This window comes from Lagopus muta, chromosome 1, assembly GCF_023343835.1.
Source record: "Lagopus muta isolate bLagMut1 chromosome 1, bLagMut1 primary, whole genome shotgun sequence".
Lineage (NCBI taxonomy): Eukaryota > Metazoa > Chordata > Aves > Galliformes > Phasianidae > Lagopus > Lagopus muta.
In genome coordinates this window covers 172,790,583-172,812,944 of record NC_064433.1, presented here as the reverse complement: position 1 = coordinate 172,812,944, position 22,362 = coordinate 172,790,583, and the positions used below count along the sequence as shown (strand labels likewise).

Genomic DNA, 22,362 nt, shown 5'->3' with positions numbered 1-22,362 from the left:
GTCCATGCCACAGAAGTGTATCCTCTCAGACACTCTTTCAAACTAGAGAATGGCCCAGCACCACAGAAGGACAAAGAACTTCTCACTTTGTATATGTCAATATTTGTTTATAATCTTAGAGGTTAAGTCTTCTTCAGTCACAACTACTGCCAATACAGAAGTTATCTTCAACCAAGATAACTTGTTACATTTTTTTCACTCCTGAAAGCATATGTTAAAACAGGATGGGTTGGAATCATTATCTCCTGGCAGACGGAAGGAAATGGAGAAAGGAGAATAGGAGCAGAGACCTAAAGAAGCTGAAAAAGTGGTGGAGAGGTTAGCAGTGCTTCTTTTGAAGGAGGCTATAGGCAGATGGGTGAGGCAGAATCACAGGATCTCCAAAGAGATGATAAGATGAGCCGAACGCTTATGACTCAGACTATGGCAATATGAGCAGCTGCATTTTTTCAGGCCAGACAAGAACCAACAAGAAAACACTTGAGTTGAAAGGCTTGCTGGCTGCTGCCACTTTGAGTGAAGAAGCTCCTTTTTAAAGAGAAATGTATGTTATGAAAAGTAGAAGAAAACAATTGAAATATTCAGCACTAAAGGGCAAGAAAGTTTTTGTAGATACCATGTAAGATACTGAAAGAGAATTGAAAAAATGTTTATAAAATTAATTTTATGAAAATCTGCTTCCTTTATGTTGGTGATTTATGATTTATTTTGATTGTTAAAATCTGGGAGCACACAAACAGCAATAGTGCTGAGATCAGGGTCCTTCAGTGCTAGACCTTCAGTTTCAGTTCTGCACCCTGAACTGATGATTCATTTCTCATTCTGTCTTGCTGGTAAGTGGCATTCTTTTTCAAGGAGTTTTGTCTGTCAGTTCCTTTCCTATAAACCAGCATTTACCTCTTACAGTTTGCATTAGCTTTAAAACTGTCCTCTGTGCAGGAAAGCAAGATACTGTAATAAGCAAAGTGATATGGCCATCAACCAAAAAGTGCTCATCTTTTGAGGTTTTCTGGCCCTAGTGAATTAATGCTGCAGTGAGACGTAATGCATAAACATATATTGCTATACATTACTTTGTATCTTCTGAGTGGAATCTGTCTGGCATACACACAGACCTTTGAAGTAAAAACACAAGTAGCCGTGTCCGGAAATACCGCGTCTTGTTTGTTTGCACTGTTACCATGAACTGCCTTGGAATTTTTGCTATTTCTGGAATGTGAACTTGTTTATTATTGCTTTGTATTCAGTGATTGCTGTAACCTTTCCTTTTAGGTCTTGACCATTACCGCCCTGAGGTCTTTGAACACAGTAAGAAATTGCTGCTTCACCTTCTGATTGCACTGTCTTGCAATAGCAACTACCAAGCCATCGCATCAGTGCTTCTTCAGACCAGAGAGATGAACGAGACCAAGACTCTGACAGTACAACCAGCCTACCTACCTGAATATCTTTATACAGGTAACAGAGATCAAAGAGAAGAGAAAGAATGCTGCATTGCACCGAGTTTTGTGAAAGTAGAATGTAAAGGCTGTTTTCCTAAAATGTAACTGTTTTGATAAATATAAGTAGTAAAGTAGCAAATCCAAAGAGTTTAAACTAGTGTGAATTCCATGTGAACCACATCCAAATTATTATTAAATAACTTCTAATGATAGTGAGAAAGTTGTCTGCATTAAGCAAAATATATAATGTAAACTTTTTAAACATAACTATGGCTAATGAACTCCTAACTTTCCCCTGATGGAGCCAGGAGTGCTTTAAACAAGGGCAATCAGTCATCAATTAAAAAAAATAAAAAGAGAGAGAAAAAAAAAAAAGAAAAAAGGAAAAAAAAAAGGAAAAAGAAGAAATACTTTCAGTACGGGAAGAACAGCTGGAATATGCAGCTCAGATGTTCCATTCTAACGTTAAATTTGACATGCTATAAACCCTCCCTTATACCACAGGTGCAATTCATTTCTGTCCTGAAATCTGTTTCTGCTTGACTAGACTTACTTCATATCTCTCTGAAATGGATGTTCTGTCAGCTTTTAGCAGTTTACCTGGATTTAAGGAATTGGTTGGGAGCAGTTTGTTGAAAGCATGTAGCTTACTACTGTCATTTAATATTACTGAAAGCAAGCATTGAGATTTGAAAGAGTCACAGAACCAGTGTGGAGTTATGGAGGTGGGATTTGTTGTCTGGAAGATGGTGAAGAATGTTGTGATACACTGAGAAGTGGAAAGATCATCAAATTAGTGGTGTTTCCTTGGTTCCTTGGGAATATAGTCAAAGTAATAAATACCTTCAACTTATAAAGAATATTGATAACTGATTATTCTTTTTGATGGGCTACAAAGGATTGCTTTTTAGATAATGAGAACAGGGATATCAGTAAACCCATTCAAGATTACTCAATTAGTTTGGCCTTTTTGGCCTTTTCAGTCTGAATAAATTCTGTGCAAAATTACCTCACATATGAACTTCTCAAATGACTTTTATGTCCATCTCTTTTCCAGTACAGGCCCGTGAATTATTAAATACAGAATAAAATTCTTACATTAAGGTGTTACTGTTTTTCTGCCAAAATGAAATACTATTTTCATTCCAATCTCTGAAAAACATAGTTAGTACTCAGTGTCTTGGCCTCTTGTGTCACAAAAGATTTTCAACACTTTGTGTTTGGATTCTTTTTGATCAGCTAATATAAAGAGCCAAAATGTGGATGAGTAGCTATAGCAAAGAATCCTAAATGAGAATGTTTCGTATGAGGTTCATTCCACTTAGTGTCAGACACCTAAATTGAGAGACTCCAAACTTGCAGTGTAGGGCTGCTACAAAAATAATGCTTCCTGTTTTATTATGTCAGCCCATGATGTCAGAGTTGTATGTTGGTGGTATGGTAGTAGACACTGAACCTTCTGACTGATGTTTAATTAGATTTTGTCACTGTGCAACGAATGGCAGCATAGGGACAGTCTGACAGAATGGCATCTGATATCGAAGTGCATAAGAAGCAAAGGTGTATCACTGAATTCTCCCATGAATTAAAAAACAAGGTGCCCACTGACACCTTAAGAAAATAGGTCTTAGTTTCTGATTCCAGCTCTGAGGTTGCATGGCAAGTTTTTGATCCAAGAGACTGAAAACTTGCCACTTGTTTTACTTACTCACTTGAAAAATTACTTACTTGTTTAGCCTTAATGCTGAAAATATTTAATATGAATAGTCCAATCTTTACACAGTCAAACACTGTGTCTTTGTTTCTGTTACATATGTAACACTGGGACAATATAATTCTCCTATGAAGTCCATCCTACAGAGTGATTTACAATGTCCAGCTAGCCCAGGGAAATGAGCTGAATTTTTCATGTACTTAGCTAACTTCAAAATCAGTTTTACTAAAAGGCATAATTCCAAATGTAAAGGCCGTGAAGCACTTGTTTTTCGAGTACCATAGTCCTTGAGCAGTAAAAGAGAAAACTATCTTGACTTTGATATTCTTCATTTTGCAGTTAAATTTTGCACAGTTAAAAACATTGCCGTTTTCACTCTCATCATTATTTGAGGGCTGTTACGTTCTGCAGGTTTCTCCCATGTTTCCCCATAGAAGCTCTGAAAAGATCTGCTTGGTGTGGATGTGTTCATCTGTAACACTGGCCCAACAGTGCATTCCATCTTTATCTCCTCCCTTTCTGCTGGCAGGTGGCTTCGACTTTCTGCGGGAATACCAGTCCTCTCCGGTGCCAGACTCCGGCTTGAGTTCCAGCTCCACCTCCTCCAGCATCAGTCTGGGAGGCAGCAGTGGAAATCTCCCCCAGATTACACAAGAGGTTGAGGACATGGACACTGCTGCTGAAACAGATGAGAAAGCAAACAAATTAATTGAGTTTCTGACTACCAGGTAGTAGAGATAAGCAGAAGTTACATTTGTACTCAAAATGCATCTTTTTATGTGTTCTCTACAATTATCTGTAGCAATTTAAAGGATTGAAAGGAAAATGACTGAGCTTGCATAGTAATTACAGATTCCTGTTCCTCTTTTATTGATACCTGTAGTAGTAGGTAGGTACTTAAAAGCATTACAGTGTCAGGGACATGATAAAAAAATCGTGCCTGACAAGAATAAAATGTTTAATTAACGAATACCATTATGTTAAACAGTGAACTAATGGAAAAAGACAGTTTTTTTATTATACAGCTTGACAGGAGGTGCACAAGGCATATTGAAAGGTGATGGTGAAACTAATCCTAACTGCTGACTACAGCTGGCACATCCTAGGCACAATAACAAATTCAAAAGTAGGGATTTGTTTATGCTGCTCTCCAAATGCTATAGCATGCACTTTGAGAGGTTTTGTACATTATAGCATAGGTTATTTTCTTGTATCTTGCTCATGTGCATCTTTTCAGTTGCATGATTTCCAGATTGTGGCCCTGGAAATATCCAATCGGATTTACAGTTTTTGTATTTGATCTGATTACATTTATTTTAGACGACTCAAAGCTATTTTGCACTTTGTTATGTATTTCTTTAAGGGCATTTGGTCCACTGTGGTGCCATGAAGATATCACACCTAAAAATCAGAACACCAAGAGTGCCGAACAGCTTACTAATTTTCTGCGTCATGTTGTATCTGTATTTAAAGATTCCAAGTCAGGTAGAAATATTTTTTTTGCTTTCATATCTAAAAGAATATTCTCTCAGGGTCATGCAGAATGTTTATCTACAGTGATTTAGTAGATCTGCTTGTGCAGAAGCTCAAAATATTGCATGTCTTAAGAACGCTGAATGACATATGAAAGACTTGGTTTAGATGTTAAATATTCCTTCAGATCTGCTGGTAGACAGCCATTTGGATGATTAGTTAGCAGATAAAAGCTCCTATATGTCCCTTTGGTGAAATAGACTTTTGTTACAAAGTAAATGTCCTGTAGTAATTTGTTGTAGCATGTAAATTTTAGTTTTCATTTATCATGTTTTTGGAGCATAGGAAATGTACCAAACATAATTTGAATACCAGCACAGTCACTAATCAAATATCTTCCAAGGCTGAAGCAGAATTGAAAATCAGTGTTCATATTTCTATTTATATTAATGTTTAAAGATCTTATCCAAAGCCTAATGAAGTTCATAGAAGATTTCTAATTCAGCTTAGCTTTAAGTTTGGGAGTGTTTGCATTGCTGCTGGTAAGAATGGTGTGCGGCTTCAAAGTTTGTCCAAGAATTGTAAAACAAGCTTGAAATCAGATGAAAAATGTATTTTTCTGGGCAAAACATTTCCAGACTGAGAATTTTGGATTAGCAAAGTTTATTTTCTTACATTCTATGTGAAACAAATGTAAAAGTGGGAAGTTCTCCCCAAACAATATACTTCTAGATCCTCTGCATCCATTTCTTAGGGGCTATGCAGGGTGCACTAGAACGTATGTTCTGCTCCCCAGAGTGTTAGTTCAGCCTGTATATGATCCACAGTAAAGTCTGTGAAAATTAAAAAAAAAACCTGACCTACTGCTCTTTTGCTTAGGTTTTCATTTGGAGCAGCATCTGAGTGAGGTTGCTTTACAAACAGCTCTTTCAAGCTCTTCACGACACTACGCAGGTCGCTCTTTCCAGATATTCAGGGCCCTAAAACAGCCCCTTTCTGCACATGCATTATCTGACCTCCTGTCAAGATTGGTGGAAGTTATTGGAGAGCACGGGGATGAGATTCAGGTACGTGTGTACATCATTCTTCACAGCACTGTTGATTTAAGATATGCTTAATTTAAAAATACAGTTTTAACAAGGTGTTCTGGAGTCAAGTGGTGCAGAGTATACAGTGTGGCCTTAAAAAAGGGCTCCTCTGAATTTACTGAACCTAGATATACTTAAAGCCCAATTTAGGCTGTTACGTTCTTACGAAACACCTAGAAGACATTTAGTAAATGTCACTGAATAATCTTCATGATGACCATTTTTCTCTTTTCATGTCATTAATTTGTGCTTAAGAAGCCAATCATCCTATCTGCTAATGTAATCCTACAGCATGGAATAGCCACCACCTCATTCTTCAGATGTTTAAATCTTTTTGAATAAAGAAATCCACACCATCCATAACAACACAAAACTTACACTGACCTACCTTGATCCAGTCTTCCCTCAGTGAACTGAGATATTCACTCGGTTTAGCTAAATAGACTTTTCTCTCCTGCAGTCTTACAGGCAGAGCCTATTTGTTAAGAGATTCATGACTTACACAAAGAGAACTGCTAGCTCTTAATAAGAAATAGACTGACATTACTTCCATATTTTACGTAGGTAATGAAACTGCCACCAGATGACAGTAGTATTCTGTCACAATGGCTTGCATGGAATTTAAACCAGTGACCTGCAAAGTCAGAGGTTCTGTATGCCATTACTGGTCCCCTGATGAGATTTGTGCTCTTCTTGCATGCCTTCATAGATCAGTCAGAGGCAGAAAATAAAACACACTTATAGTGACATTTTAATGTTCAGGGTAATGGCAGTGGTATGAATGCAGTTCTATTTTCAGAAGAAATCATTTTCAACAGATGACTTTATTTTATGAACTAAATATTATTGAATATTCATTATTTTGAAAATCTTTGTTGAAATGACTAATCTCATGCATTGATAGGGGTATGTAATGGAAGCACTGCTTACTTTGGAAGCTGCAGTGGATAATCTGTCTGACTGTTTGAAGAACAGTGATCTTTTGACAGTGTTATCTCGGTAAGAGCCTGCTTCACCTAAGTATATCTTTCTTTCTCTGTGTCTCATGATACAAAGTGTGTGGTTCTGCAACCTGATAGCATTAAATGATTTTTTATACAATTGGGTCCATTTGCAGCCTTCACAGAACTCGACTAAGAGCACATCACAGCCAGACTTTGCAGTAGCTGGAATACTGTTGATAGAACTAATGGCACTTTCCAATGCTTCGTAAATTCTGTCATGTTGCCAATAGGCTATAATTTATTTAAATATCCTAGAAAAATATTATCTTTTTTGCTCTTTGTGTTTTTGTACCATATACTTTAAAACATATCTAGAAAAAAAGTTGTGGTTTAGAATACTGTTTTCATACATCATGTTATTCTCAGTTTTTTTCCTATACTGATTTTGCCAATGGTTTAGACTATCTTTCTGAGGCTGCTGGCCTTGAAGTGGACATCTGTGCGTTAAGGGAAAATTCAGGTTATTTCTGTAACATGGCTATTACCAGTACTGAGGGAAAACTAATGTCTGTTGGGCTCCTCATTGCAAGAACAGAATTGGGAACGTGTTAGCATTAAGTTACCAAGCTTTGCATCCAAAATAGAAAACACAGGGACGATTATTTAGATTGAATATTAGGAAAAATTTATCATCAGAAAGAGTGGTAATGCATTGGAGCAGTCTGCCCAGGGAAGTGGTGGAGTCAGGATGCCTTGGAGGTGTGTGGGAAACATGGAGGAGTGATAATGAGGGAGATGGATTAGTGAGCATGGTGGGGATGGGCTGATGGTTGGACCAGATGATCTTAGAGGTCTTTCCAACCCTGATGATTCTTTGATTCTATGATTTTATGTTTGCTGAAGCTAGCAGGTGAAGTATTGTTGTATCATACTGCAGAGGAAAAACACAAGTATTGCCTAATGACAGAGTGGAGCTGGGGCAATACAGTTTCTGCTTTCTAGACTAAGAGATATTCTTCAGTGCATATTGTAGGAAAGAGCAAAATGGAGCATCAAAGAAGAAACATTTCAGAAGGTAAAGAGATGCAATATTTACCTTAGCATTACTGATTCCATACGATCCTCTTCAAAGATTATGGGCAGTAGGGACTTAGAGTGTGATGAGGTAGGAAACAGAGAGTCAGGAATTAACTGTTCTCCAGCACAAGCTTCCTTTGCATGTATCAACACAGTGTGTTCATCTGTACAGATAATTGATAGGGATTGTCTGGATCATCATATGTTAGTTTATAAGGAGGCATAAATCACTGGAATTGAAACAGCTCAGCTTTCTGTACACTGCCTTCAAGAGCTATTAGGATTCAGGCAGAGGGAAGCTGTGACAAGGTTTCTGAAGGATGTGTACTAGCAAGGAGAACTTTGGCAGCCACACAACAGGTCTTCTGAGAGTAATGTGGCATATTGGTCATTCTGCTTAATATACAGTATTTTTAATTTCTACATTTCTCCACATTATTCCTTAAGCCACTGCCTATTTTTCCTGCCAGCTGCTAAGGTTTCTCCACTGATGAAGGCATTTTAAAGACCAACAGATTTCGATTCTACCACTGCCCCTTTTTATGGACGCTTCTACAAGTCACTTCACAGCTCTGTCTCTCCCATCCCCATGTCATTTAGACCTATTACACTGTGGGTTATCCTGTTATGATTTGGTGTTGTGCCATGTGAACCTTACTTCTATCATGTCTGTGAGAACTTCTGTAATAAAAAAGGCAAGATGCAGTAGACAGGTTGCTCATTTACTTTTTCTGTTTAAGTATTTACATTTTGATAAGTACATGCATCCAGCATTTACAGGATTCAAGCTGTGCATTCACACTTCACAATATATGTTCTTTGTTTTGGGTTCAGTTCATCTTCGCCAGATTTAACATCAAGTACCAAGCTGACTGCAAGCCGGAAAAGCACGGGCCAACTGAATGTCAATCCTGCAGGCAGTAACACAGCCACTGCTGAACGAAGCAGACACCAGAGGAGCTTCTCTGTACCCAAGAAGTTTGGAGATGTGGACAAGTCCTCAGATCCACCTCGCAGTGCCACTCTAGACAGAATTCAAGCGTGCACTCAGCAAGGCCTCTCCTCTAAAACCAGAAGTTCATCTTCTCTAAAGGACAGTCTCACTGACCCATCCCATATTAACAATCCGACCAACCTACTGGCCACTATCTTCTGGGTTGCTGTGGCTTTGATGGAATCTGATTTTGAGTTTGAGTATCTAATGGCATTGCGGTTACTGAATAAACTTCTGGCTCATTTGCCACTAGATAAAGCTGAAAACCGAGAGAAGTTAGAGAAGTTGCAAGGGCAGCTGAAGTGGGCAGACTTCTCAGGGCTTCAGCAGCTACTCCTGAAAGGATTTACCTCCCTTACTACTACTGATCTCACACTACAGCTCTTCAGTTTGCTCACACCAGTGTCTCGAATATCCATGGTGGATTCCTCCCAAGCTATAGGTAAAAACAATATATTTTTCACTCTTTCAGATTCTGTTGCTGTTATTTTTGATGTCAGACCTCACTAGGCTACCTGCATAAAATCCCAAATGGCACTTTCTCTTCTAATACAGAATAGTCATTGTTCAGATTCATGTGCTTTTTGGAAGTTGCGTAGAAACACAGCATGTTTCTGAGGAGTGAATCTATTGCAAAGTAAGGCTTTGGAAGAGAGCAGTCATGTATTTCACAATTCACTTTTAGGGCTTAGCAGCTTATACAGTTTCTGAGTGCTGATAAAATTAACAATGAATAAGACAAACTTTACATAACCTATTTTTTCCACTTTTTCCATTGAATTATTATCCAGAATATTACAGATTATATGATTTAAATTAGTGCTTTGTGGGATTTTTCTTAGCACTGCACATATTGACAGTAAGGGTACAAATGCAGTGAACAGGCTTTCCCTCTGTAGGCACCTGTGTGTGGTGCTCCCTGTCCCTGGAGGCTTTCAAGGAGAGGCTGTATCAGGCCCTGGACAAGCTGATGTAGCTGTGTGTGTCTCTATTCATTGCAGGGGAGTTGGACTAGATGGCCTTTAAAGGCTTTTTCCAACTCCATTCTATAATTCTGTGATTCTATATGATCTGATCTTCTGCTGGACATTTCACACATGGGCTGTGAAGTTCCCATCTGAAGGTATCTTTTTCTCTTCCTTGAGTGTAGAGGAAGCCCAGAGAAATTTTGCTCCTAACTTGAGCCCCATGTTTGATTGTATAAAATGATCATAAATGATCAGAAGGTTATTTTCATTAGTCCAGATTCTTTTCCAACAAAACTGATTGTGTCTGGTTACAACAAGTTGATAATAAGCTCTCAGCTCCCACATGAGTTGGAGTAGTTTTTGTTACAGCTCTGCATTACAATCACTGGCAGCCCTGAGCCAGCTATGACTTGGTGCAGAAGAGCTGAATCCTTGCTCCTGAATGAGCCCATGTGCTGATGACAAGGGCTGCCTCTTCATGCAGGAACCATCTACTAGCTTTGGAACCACACATTTGAGAAGTTCCATTTGACAACTTACATCTGAATTTTGATTCATTACTATTATTACTTGAGCAATGTAAAAAATGGAAGCTGTGTCTAGCAGCCCGACTAAAACAGTTGTTTGTTTATCACTGAATTTCTTCATGTGTTTGAGCAGCAGCGATCAAAAAGTCTCTAATGTTAAGACTGCTAAGTGGAAAAGATAAAAATACTCTATAGCAAGAATAAGGAATATACTCTTGTGAGATATCCTGTAAATACCTGTTTCTGTGGTATTACTGTTTGCAGAAATAGGTTCATGCTTTATAACATATTGGTGCCTAACTGATAGACTGGATTTTCAAACTAAGTCTCCCTTTAAGACAAGTGTGGTGTGGCAGTGGTGTGAACAATTTGACAAGGATCTGTGTGAGTTTATGGGTAATGTAATACTGAAACTGTGACCTGTCCCAAAAATACCATCTTAAAGATTGCTGTGACTGTTACCATCAGGAATATCCATTCTAATCTTTATTTTCCTGTTCCAGGATTTCCACTGAATGTTTTGTGTCTTCTGCCCCATTTAATTCAGCATTTTGACAGCCCAAACCAGTTTTGTAAAGACGTAGCTGAAAGGATTGCACAGGTATGAAAGTTATTTACTCTTTTGTACATCTTCAAATCTTTAAAATGCAATTTGTTCTTAATGTGTTTTGAAATTTATATGTACATAGGTTTGTTTGGAGGAAAAGAACCCCAAGCTATCAAATCTTGCACATGTCATGACCCTTTATAAAACACACAGCTACACAAGGGACTGCGCTACCTGGGTGAATGTGGTTTGCCGTTATCTTCACGAAGCATTTGCTGATATTACTTTGAATATGGTTACATATTTGGCTGAGGTAAGTTTTCAGAGACTTCTTGCAGTTTTAACCTTTCTCTTTGCATAACCAAAGAGCTGAATTTTGTGAGATTACTGGGGGATCTCTGTAACTATTATTCAACATGAAGAGTAAAGAGCAGAAATAACAGAGAAGAAACAGATTTACTGTAAGAAATTAATGTTTCTTATAACCACGTTCTTGGTCAGAAAGCTTAAGAAAAGTCAGCAGACATCTCTGATATTGACTGTCCACATATTTTCAAAACTTAGGGGTCCAGGCTGCTCACCCTCACTCAGACTTTGGGGCATGCTTGGCTCTCCCTCAAGTTGCAATTAATCACCGTGCTTGCAGACAAGAGCTCCAACAGTTGTGTCAGATCTTCACTGATGGTGAGAGCCATGACTCTTCTGTTAGAAACTAAACCAAGAACCTGAGATTTTTCTGTTTTCTAAATTCAGAGACTCTGAAAAGCTATTAGCTCTTCAAATATGCCAGCTCTGATTCCTCCAGAATTAATGATCTTATTCATTGGCAAACTTGAATTTCCAATGAACAAATGCTATAAATACCGAGGTCTAAGCTTTCTCCTTTGTTTTCCCAGCCTTAGGAAAGCATTTGCCCCTCTGTTTTACCTTTAGTGTTGTATGCACAATTCTTGGTGTTGCTGCATTTCCACAAAGGCTGTTGAATGTGATCTTCGTTTGCCTTAATATGGTCTTAGGCACTTCCCCTTTAATGTAGTTTAGCACCAGGCTACTATATGAACAGCAAGTCAAGCAGGTTTTTGACCATAATTAAGTCACATTCCTCAGGCAACACCGTCATCACAGGATGACAGAGTAGTAAGCACGACTTCCTTTCTCCATATTTACATTGACTGCAGCTCTGTTGAGTCATGTCTGGGGAGTGTTTGCATGGGCACAGGGTAGCTGCCAGTCTGAACGAGTAGCAAGGGACAAGCAACCATCTTGTTCAGCTTGCTGTGCAGCCATGGAAAGACTTCTCCAGCATTCTGGGTGTTTTTCTCCTTTTCTCATTAACTGATCCCCAAAGCAGCACAAAAAATGTTCTGCTGTCTCCTGTAAAGCAATTGTGGGATACACTGTAAATATGTACAACTGAATGGGTTAAGAGCCTTACTGGGCAACCTCCAGTTGAATGTTATAGCTGCTGGTTATAAAGCCTGTGCTATAACAATCCTGGCTCAGTCCCCAGTGCTTGAGCCTGTAGGGTACTGTAGGGAAATGTACAGAGCTTAGAAATAAAAACGTAAATGTTGCAGTGGTGACACCTCCACACACATGGGTTCACCTTCAGAAGGGATCTTTCTGCCACAAATTATTACAACTGTGAGAACAAATGCTCTCAGCAAAAGACAAAAGCTTCAATTACTGCCACTTAGACAAAAACTTTCATTAATCTGTTTGATGGCAGATAATTACTTGTCAGCTGTAAGGGTATGAGCTGTATGGCTTAAAATGAGACATTTCAATAGTATCCAAACCTTGCAGTGGCAGGCAGTGCTCCTTACTCAATTCTACAGCTACAGCCATGGCAAATGAGAAATTTCATCTAGGCAAATGTTTGGGGATCTCAGTTTACAGATGAGGAAAAATCATTGTTTTGTAGTGGAGTAGAATTTTGAACCTCTGCTACAAAAATGAGAATACAAGCGAATAGCTAGAAGCCTACTTGATTTTATGTTAGATTATTGCATATTCATGTTTAAAAGTCAACCTTGCAGCATGAGAGTACAGTCATCCTAGAAGCATATCTGAGTTAGCATGGGTCTTGTGTTAAACTAGCAGTTTGTTAGACCAGGATCATTCTTAGGCTGAAACAGTCAATACAGGAGAAAGGGCAGGAAGCAAACACAGATTGTAATGTGCCTATGGTAGATGTTCACTCCTCCTTGTTAGAGGACTGCCTGTTTGGAAACATGAACATTAATAACCCCTTCAAAGCCAAGGAATGACTAGAAGTTAAAGCATCTGCCTTGCAAGGTGAAGCACATCCTAGATCAGGTATAATCCCAATGCTACCTTGTCAACTGGGTGTGGCTTGTGAGATACCTTCTATGTTCTCACCTCAGTGCACAAGGAAGGCATTTCTTTGCCTGATAAATGTAGCCTGAGAAGTGCTGCCAGATTTGGAGAGACAAAGGCAGTATTCATTCAAGCAGCAGCAGACAGCCCTGGCAGCCCTTGGAGGAGAAGGCTTTGCTTTCCACCAACTTCCTAGTTAACATCTGCTTCAGGAAACTGAGCTAACAGAGTGTGCTACCCTAGACCTAGAAAAACCCTACCTTACCCTAGAGAGGAATCTACAAGTTTTCAAAACAGTTCATAGGAACCAGAGTCAAAGACCGAGAAGAGTTAGATTTCATTTTGCAAATGTAGTGGAACCACCTTGTCCTGGAATTCACTGATCTGAATGATGTGTTATCTAAACTCCACCTTGCTGCTGGTTTTGTTACTCATCATAGCCAAAGAATTCTTACTGTTTTAAATGAGTTTTAAAGTTGTTATTCCTTACCACACTTCAGTTCTCATGAGATATTCATGATGCATTCAAATACACTTGAACTATCAAAAACCACATGCATAATTACATCAAATGAAAACTGACGTAGTCCACAAATGTTTATAAAGTTGAGGGAGAAAGATCTTTTTAATCCAAATGATTCTGTTGACAACAAACTTATACAAAACTGAATGGAAATTGGAAGCTTTCCTAGAACAGTTTTCTTGCCAGTTACAGAGGAGAAAATCTCACTATTACCCAAGAATTCATTTTCCTTTTAAAAAAGTGATTATCTGATGTAAAAGCCTCTGCTTGAGAACACAGAATTCCTTCCTCTCATCCAGATTGTTTCTTGCCATCCTTTATTTCATGCTTAAACGATGTACCAAGTGATGTGCTGGATAATATGAAACAGTGTATAAGGACAGAATCGAGATCCTAATGGAACACAAGAAAAAGCCTATAACGCTGTTTTGAAAAATTCCTAAGCACATTTATCTCTCAGTAAAGGTATTGATGGACTGTAGCTGCTTACCTTGTAGAAACTTTAATTTCAAAATTTCCTACTGTCTTTTTGTAGAGGAATGGATAAAGCATGGTGAGTTCTATCTATTGTGCTATAGTAGAGCTTGCGTACTTTGTTTTACTGCTCCTTTTTACTGGTGAAAGAAATCAGTAGATACTTCATGGGATTACATAGTCTGCTTTACCTGAGCATTTCTGCTGGCATGAAACATTATCATCTAATAGAAAGCCTGTCAGGTCATTCAGGGCAGTGAGTTCATCTAGTAAATTACTAGTGTCTCCTTGAGTAACAGTTGGCATTTTTGTCTTTTGGAAGACTGATGACATGACACACTGTGAAGTCTTTTAAAAGTAATTTTCTGGATCTTCTAATCAGTGCTAGATGAAGTTGGCCTGAATGTAAAGGTAGTTTCTAATCTTGAAGCTCCTGGTACCTTTAGCGCTAACATTTAACTGCCTCTGAAATTTGTGGGGAGGGACAGTAGCTGTCAGCAGTGAAAGAATGTGCTGCCTTCCAGGCAATGTTCAGCTCTTTCACCCACATGCAAACATAACGTGTCTGTCTGTATGGATCCTGAATTAGTCGTGTATATGTTTGAGCACAGTTCTGTTTCCAAGCTTCATTGTGGTATTCCTGTATATACATTCAGGTGTTCCAAGATTCCAGGATCTAGATCAAGCCCCTCTTTGTGTTAGTGTGTACATAAGGAGACTCCAGGGAATCCATCTCCTTCTTAGCAGAAAGTGTTTCCTTGGCAGTTACAGCTAGTGAGCAGTGGCAATGAAGTATATTTGGGTAAATATCAATGTCTGAATAGTAGTAGTTTTGTTTCTTTAGCATGTTGGGTTTTTTTTTCTCCTTGGCTTTCAGCAAAGGCAGAAATATAAAGGTACTCCCCTGTTTTTATTGGATGTACTTCCCCCATTAATGTGTAAATATTACCTGCCAGTTTACTCATCTGTAGAATCTGTTTTCTGGATAAGTTAGGGCAAGCGTATATAGAAGATATGCTTCATAATCAAAACAGGCTGGCATTTGGCTCTCAGCTTAAAGCTCTATTTTATTTCACACTTTTATCATCATCTCTTGTAAAATGTTTGTAAAATGCTATTGCAAAATGAGGGGGTGAGGAGAGATTAACAATAAAAGTGCTATTCATGAAACTAGTAACTTTTCCTTTAGGGAAGAAGATCTCAAAATTTATCTATAATCACTTTACTTTTTTTAACAGCTGCTAGAAAAGGGTCTTCCCAGCATGCAGCAGTCCCTCTTGCAGATGATCTACAGTCTTCTCAGCTATATGGACCTGTCAGCTATTCCTGTCAAACAGTTCAACATGGAAGTGCTAAAAACTATTGAAAAATATGTACAGGTAAATTTCTCCTTTGTATTAAAATAGGAACTTTACAGTATTCAGTATATTGATTTTCTTTGTATGATTTTAAGACTATGTTAGCTGGAAATACTGAGAACATCCACTGTGATAACTAATTAATAAACATCCTTACGCCTAATAGGCTGTGTGTCCCCAGATAAGATGCCCAGCTGTGTATTCTCTGTGTGGGAAGGGTTAAACTGCAGCTATATTGCTTTGGGAAGCAGCTTGATACCAGGCAGATCCTGACTGACCACTCTTTTTAATAATTAGTGTGAGGGAAATGTGGCATAAGCACTTCCTTTTAGAAACTTCTGCACCTGACTCTTGCTGAGTGGAAAGCACCCATCTCTACTAGGAAATCACAGCTATAAAGTGCCTGTTTTGAATCAGTTTTTCTGTTAAGCAGAATCTGCAATGGCACCTATTCCTAATGATCAAGGCATGCAGTTGGAAGTTTAAATCCTTTGTCTGCCAAAGTGGCCTTTCTTTCAGGTCCCCCACTTTGCAGGATAGTTCCCTATCAGTGGTATCTTAGGCAAGGGGCTTAGTTTCTGCTTTGAAACTGTTCTGTAAATATATATTTAGTCACTGGTCAAGACAGAGAATAAACAGTATTATTCCAAGTCCGCATGCTTATTATGTGTCAAAAATATGACTGTAAATTTGTAAATAGTTATGAAAATATGTGAATCTTTCATTTGCTGATTAAATATGTCTATTTCTAGAGCATTCACTGGAGAGAAGCTTTGAATATCCTGAAGCTGGTAGTTTCTCGTTCTGCCAGTTTAGTTCTACCATCATATCAACACAATGATCTTTCAAAAATGGAAATACATCGAGTGTGGAACAGTGCTTCCAAGGAGCTGCCAGGGAAGACGTTAGAGTTTCATTTTGATATTTCAGAGGTACTTCTTGTAATTCTGCTGCTTAACACCTTGGTGAATCCTGTCATTCAGTAGTTCCTTAAACAAGTTGTAGCTCCTTGAGACAACGGAAAAGTTGTGAAATAAAGGAAACTAGCAATAGGACTAGAGGGAATGGCCTTAAGTTGTGCCAAGGGAAGTTCAGGTTGGACGTTAGGAAAAACTCCTCCAAAAGTGGTCAGATGTTGGAAGGGCTGCCCAGGGAGGTGGTGGAGTCACCATCCCCAGAAGTTTTCAAGAAACATTTAGGTGTGTTGTACTGAGGGACGTGGTTTAGGGGAAATAATGATGGTAGTTGAGTTGTTGGACAGGATGATCATGGAGGTCTTTTCCAACCTGGGTGATTCTATGACAGAAGAGATAATTTGAACTCTTTTACAGGAGTGGTTATCCTGAAGATCCTGTATACCTTTTGATTTTGTAGAATTGAATGGTCTTACTGGCTTTAATGGGCAAATCATTCAAGTTATAGTTGCATGTCTGTGTGATTGCTTGTGGCATTATAGATTTCTTTGTGTAGGTAATAGTCAGAATATTGATATAAAGGGCTTTTTTTTTTTTTTTCGTGTAGGAACATGAAATTTCTAGTAAATGCTGAACTGTCATGAATCCAAGAATTTCATTGTGCATTAAAATGGGGCCAGACTGCTCAGTAATCTTAATCTGGATTTGAAATAAATTTCATAAACTTTCTGGTTTTATTGTTGAAATTACGGGTTTTTGGGTTACTTCTTATGTTATAAAATGTTTTGACAGTTTCTTTGAATGTTAGCTATTTTTGAATTCAAGCACAAGCTACTAGGGATGGCAGCAGCTCCTGAGAGTTCACAGTGAAAAGTAATGCACATACCAAGTGACATAAAATTTGCTACACTCCTTCTTTCACCCATGCTTGTGATGTTCAGAGCAATCTTTTCCTGCAACTGAAGTGATCGGCCCCATGTTAAGTTCCTCCTGGAGCACTGCATTGTATTAGTGAATATTTACTCTCTGTTTAAGACTCCAATTATTGGGAGGCGGTATGATGAGCTGCAGAGTTCTTCCGGACGAGATGGTAAACCCAGGGCAATGGCTGTCACCCGAAGCACTTCTTCAACCTCATCAGGATCTAACTCCAATGTCCTTGTTCCCGTGAGCTGGAAGAGACCACAGTACTCTCAGGTAAACTCCTTTAAAATAGCCCACTATTCCTTAATAGTTGCACTTGGAGCAATTGAATTAACACAAATTGGATTCCAGGCTGGCTGTGTGTGCTAAATATCTCTCTCGGATTCAGAAATGAACTGAGTTATGTTTTGTTTCCATATGGCATTCTTTTAACCTGTAGACCTCAATGTCAGATGACTCAGCTGATGGGTGAGTTCAGGTGTCAGCGAGGAGAGCAGACAGACTGCAAGTGCTGTTTTCTAAATGTTGTTTTCTTGGGAAATGTATAAAAAGAATTCCTTGGAACAACATTCCTGAAAGTAATGTTTGATTATGTTACTGATTTTTCTAGCTTCAAGTTAAAACTATGCATAATAAATGTATATTGGTTTTTTTGTAATGCATAATTAATGGCTTGGTTTTTTGGTGTGGTTTTTGTTTTTAACATAGCAGATTATATAGGAATGACTCAGCCCTTAATTTTGCAGAACATAATTATATACGTGCCTAATTGGAAACTTCTAAACTGTCCTTTCTGAAGTTATCCACAGGATCTAATGTTTTGCTATTAGGCTTACTAGGCTAATTTAAAAATAATAAGCACTAAAATAATTAAGAGCTATTTTTATTTCTCTTTGTATGTACAGTTGCTCTGGGAGCAACCCTGGGAGCACTGAATGACTGAACTGTTGATTGGTTTTTTTAATTAAATTTTTTTATTTCTAGCCACCAGAAGAATGAGTGGCTTGAAAAATGCTAACTTGAGAAATGTCTTGTCTTCTAGAAAAGGACAAAGGAAAAGCTGGTACATGTCCTTTCTCTGTGTGGTCAGGAAGTTGGACTGAGTAAAAACCCTTCAGTAAGTAGCCTTCCATTGACCATTTCTGTGTACCTTCGCACCCAGAACTTTAAACGTGAAGAACTATATTTCCCAGTGCTGCTGATCTGATTTGTATAATTTGATGTCATATTGCAGTCATTCTGGTTTACACTGGCTCATACTGCAGTTCTCAGTGGTCTGGCCCTTGGGTGAATGGCCTTCTTACTTAAGGATGATTTACTTACAGAGCTACGTGCCTTTTTGTTGAGAGAGATGTGTTGCTAGAAGTTTGATGCATGACAGCTAAGTGTGTACAGTAATGACCTCTGGTATTACCAGTCTGTAGCCTTTATAAAGTACATAATCAAATTACAGAATTAAAGCTGAGGTGGAGTCTGATTTTTCTGTCAGGTAGTACTTATAACTTTACTTTTTAAAAATTAATAATGTTTTAATAAATAATTAATAAATAATTAAAATTAATTAATTAATTAAAAATTAAAATTTTACTAAATAATTAATGAATAATTAATAATTCTTGTGCTAAGAAGCAGGCAATAGATCATCTAAGGACATTCTTGAAATAATTATTAAATATTTTCTACAAAAAATAAAATTTCTAAACCCTCTTTTGAATATAGTTTATGTATCAGTTGTATTCTGATGAACAGATCTTTCATTTCTACAAGACGGGCATTTTCACAGCTAAATTGCATGTATAATTATTTTTAGTAGGAAAGGAAAAATTATCTTCTGATTGTATTTCTAATCTTAACAGATTTTAAACATCATTCTTAACTCGTTTTTTTAATTATTATTATTATCTCATTCCCTTGACAGTATCTGTGTTGCAAAGTTCTCTGAATATTGTTCCTGTAAATGCATACAAACATTTCAGGCAACATCAATCTGCAGCCATTAGGAGGTAGCTGTAATATTCTTGGACGTGTTCCTGCAGTATGAAATTGTTTCTTTGCACAAGTTTAATCTGAAGGCACCTGTCCAACATAAATAATAAAGAGTGTTCTAAAAATACTCAGTGAAGGAATTAGGTGTGTGCTGGAAATACAGCCTTCTGAATAACCAATTACAGCTTTTAGGAAGAAACAACCGTAGGGAACAGTTTGTAACAAGCAGTCCTTTGAATTGTAGGTGATTTTTTCTTCCTGTGGTGATTTGGATTTGATTGAGCACCAGACGAGCTTGGTGTCCTCAGAAGACGGAGCAAGGGAGCAGGAGAATATGGATGATTCAAACAGTGAACAACAATTCAGAGTCTTTAGGGACTTTGATTTCCTAGATGTTGAGCTGGAAGATGGGGAGGTACAGTATATTTTCTCTGAAACATCTTTTTTATTAAAATACTTCCACATTATTTGTACTAAAAGCTGTAGTCCTCTTGTAATATGAAGCTTCAGCTGTGTAACTATAAACTTCATTTTGTGTTGAGATTATTTATAATGTTCACTTACTGTTTACTTCAGTAGCATAACAGTGACAGGCTACCACACCCTTCCTTTTTGAGTCGGCTTTAGGAAACACTGCAGAACTGTTACTGGAAGATAAAGCTGCTGTTCTAATACCTTTTAAGTGAGCTCACTTCTAATTCAGTTTATTTCAAACACAATATTGAAGGTCTAAATTGTTAACAAGTTATATTTTGAGATTTTAAAAAGCATAAAGTTGTTCCAAATCTGTTGGTTCATGAATAACCCTCCAAAATACAAATTCAGACCTTCAGGCTGTTGGTACTCCTACAACTGCTGATGAAATCACTAATTCTTAGAGAGATGCACCTTTCATTCTGCTGACACTGTCAGTGATTTCATCATTTCATACAGAAAAAAAACAGAACCTTGGGGCCCAGATCAAGTCTTCACAGGTCAGATTGCCTGGTAGCTAAACTGCTGAAGGGAAGAAGTTGGAAAAGTGCTCAAATTTGGGGTGCTGCACTCTTTGCTTATATAAAATTTGAAGTATATCTTTGTACTTGGGTGCCAAACAAGTCTAACAGTTTTGTTGCTATTTAAATGTTCTGGAATTGACAGCTCTTGTGAAGAGTGCAAATGTTCATCATACTTAATTGTTTAACCAATTGCATAATTTGGACATGGATTTTAACATGAATATTCTCAGGCATCACTCTTAGCCTTGAGAAAAACATGTACAGGAAGAAATAATCAGTTTTTTCCACTAGTAGAATTATTTAAGATAAACTGACCCCTCAACTGTGAACTGGCATCTGAATTTAACTTATTTTCCAATGAAAGAAAGGACGATGAATGGAAGGAGATGTCACAGAGTCCTTACTTATGGTCAGGAATCTCCATATGAAAATGTAATTTAAGCTCACAGCTGCCCATTGCTTTGCTCAACAAAATATTAAATTAAAAAACAAGTGACATCATTAGTCGAAAAAAGATTAAGCAGATATTATGGAAGAACTTTATTTTCCAAACAGTGATAAAAAACAGCAATGCAGGGTTCCTTTGTCAGTGTGTACCAGATGCAATTGTTTCTGTCTTAAACGCTTTCAAGATGTTACAAGAGATTGGGACTAGTTATCATACAATAATTGTTTGACCAGTGGGTGATATGTAGGAATTTCTTCATTCTCTTCAGTTAAAAGCATATACAGATTATGTATAATTACACAGGATAATTCCTGTCCAACAGTGCACCTTCATGGACTGTGATCCTGCAGAGATTTGTTCTCTATATGTGGCTGACTTCAAGTCTGAAGCCTAATTAAATATATTAATTGTCTTAAGTTGGTTGTGAAAAAGATGCTAAACTGTTCTAGTTTTATGTGAAATAGAACTAAAAATGTGGTCCTTTACAAAAGGTAATTTGGAAATTGCCATGGATTGTATTCCAAGGTCTAGATCCAATCTGATTTACCAGTGTTTTACTGAAATTGCTCCTTCAGCCAACTTCAGACCCGGTAGAATCTGTATCTGTAATGACTCAAAGGAAATCAGGTCTGAATTTAATACATTAATAAGCATTAATAAAAAAAGTGTTGGAAAAACTTACACTAGCAAGAGCAAAAAATAAATAAATAAAATAAAAAGGTTACAATTTGAACAGGTCAGTGATGCTTTTATCCCCCCCGATTACAAAACTTTTTTGAAACTTAATAAAGATGTGAAAACGGTTAATGAATATTTTCAAACTTTAAAAATAGGTCTGAAGAGTTGAAGTATTTTTTTTTTTAATCACATTAGTTAAAACTGTAGGCAAATGTTTGTCTATGATGTCTTTAATGCAGTAATTTTACACAGATTCTTTCTATTTGTTTTTCTATCTGTTATATCTGCTACCCAGGAACTTCAGGTAAGAACGCTACTTGAACTCAGATGTGCTGGTATATGTTTATGCCTTCTTGCAAATTTGTATTATAAGATAATCTCGTAGTTGTGCTGTTGCCCTCCCCCTCCTGTGTGTTTGGGTGGGTGGGCAGATGAGTGCCTGCCCTTCTGACAGGGGCTTCAGTTTTGTCTTGTGTTAGAATTATTTTGTATTTTCTTTCACAAAGTTAGTTTTAAATTACATTCTGCTTCATTTTAAGTCTGATTTTAACATTTTCCATGTTCTTGACAAATTTTAAACTTTCTTAATTCTAGTATCAGCGTTTCTATTGATAAGTATAATGTATAAGTATTATGTGCAAACAAAAGAATTCCCAGCCTTTCAGTTGCAGTATGTTGGCTCCTGTTAGCATCTCATGGAAGCTGATACTTGAGACCTTTTCAGAAAGTGTAGATTATTGTCAGTGAGAATAAATCAGTTCATAAAACTTAATTCAGCTGCATACTCCTACTGCCTTTTCTGGAATCTCTGAAGAAAACTGAAAAGGTGCATCAGTGTTTGTGAACTGCAGTGCAGTTTCATATTTAGAGGGGGCTGCAGTGACACAGAATTTGGATGAATTATAGAAGGGATTTCACAAAAAATTATTTTGTATCTATGTTTCT

At 37.6% G+C, this 22,362-nt stretch overlaps 1 protein-coding gene across 8 annotated transcripts in view; it reads left to right on the top strand.

The window, feature by feature from the left end:
• Nucleotides 1-22,362, top strand: part of FRY (FRY microtubule binding protein) — a 237,615-nt gene that overhangs the window by 185,734 nt on the left and 29,519 nt on the right. For all 8 annotated transcript variants that reach the window (XM_048934593.1, XM_048934595.1, XM_048934589.1 and 5 more), the window contains 13 exons: nt 1,273-1,458; nt 3,686-3,884; nt 4,520-4,641; nt 5,509-5,696; nt 6,622-6,716; nt 8,573-9,174; nt 10,731-10,828; nt 10,917-11,087; nt 15,350-15,490; nt 16,222-16,401; nt 17,419-17,580; nt 18,350-18,424; nt 19,538-19,708. In XM_048934593.1, the coding sequence (XP_048790550.1) occupies nt 1,273-1,458; nt 3,686-3,884; nt 4,520-4,641; nt 5,509-5,696; nt 6,622-6,716; nt 8,573-9,174; nt 10,731-10,828; nt 10,917-11,087; nt 15,350-15,490; nt 16,222-16,401; nt 17,419-17,580; nt 18,350-18,424; nt 19,538-19,708 (2,390 nt within the window). The remainder of the gene's footprint in view (nt 1-1,272; nt 1,459-3,685; nt 3,885-4,519; nt 4,642-5,508; nt 5,697-6,621; nt 6,717-8,572; nt 9,175-10,730; nt 10,829-10,916; nt 11,088-15,349; nt 15,491-16,221; nt 16,402-17,418; nt 17,581-18,349; nt 18,425-19,537; nt 19,709-22,362) is intronic.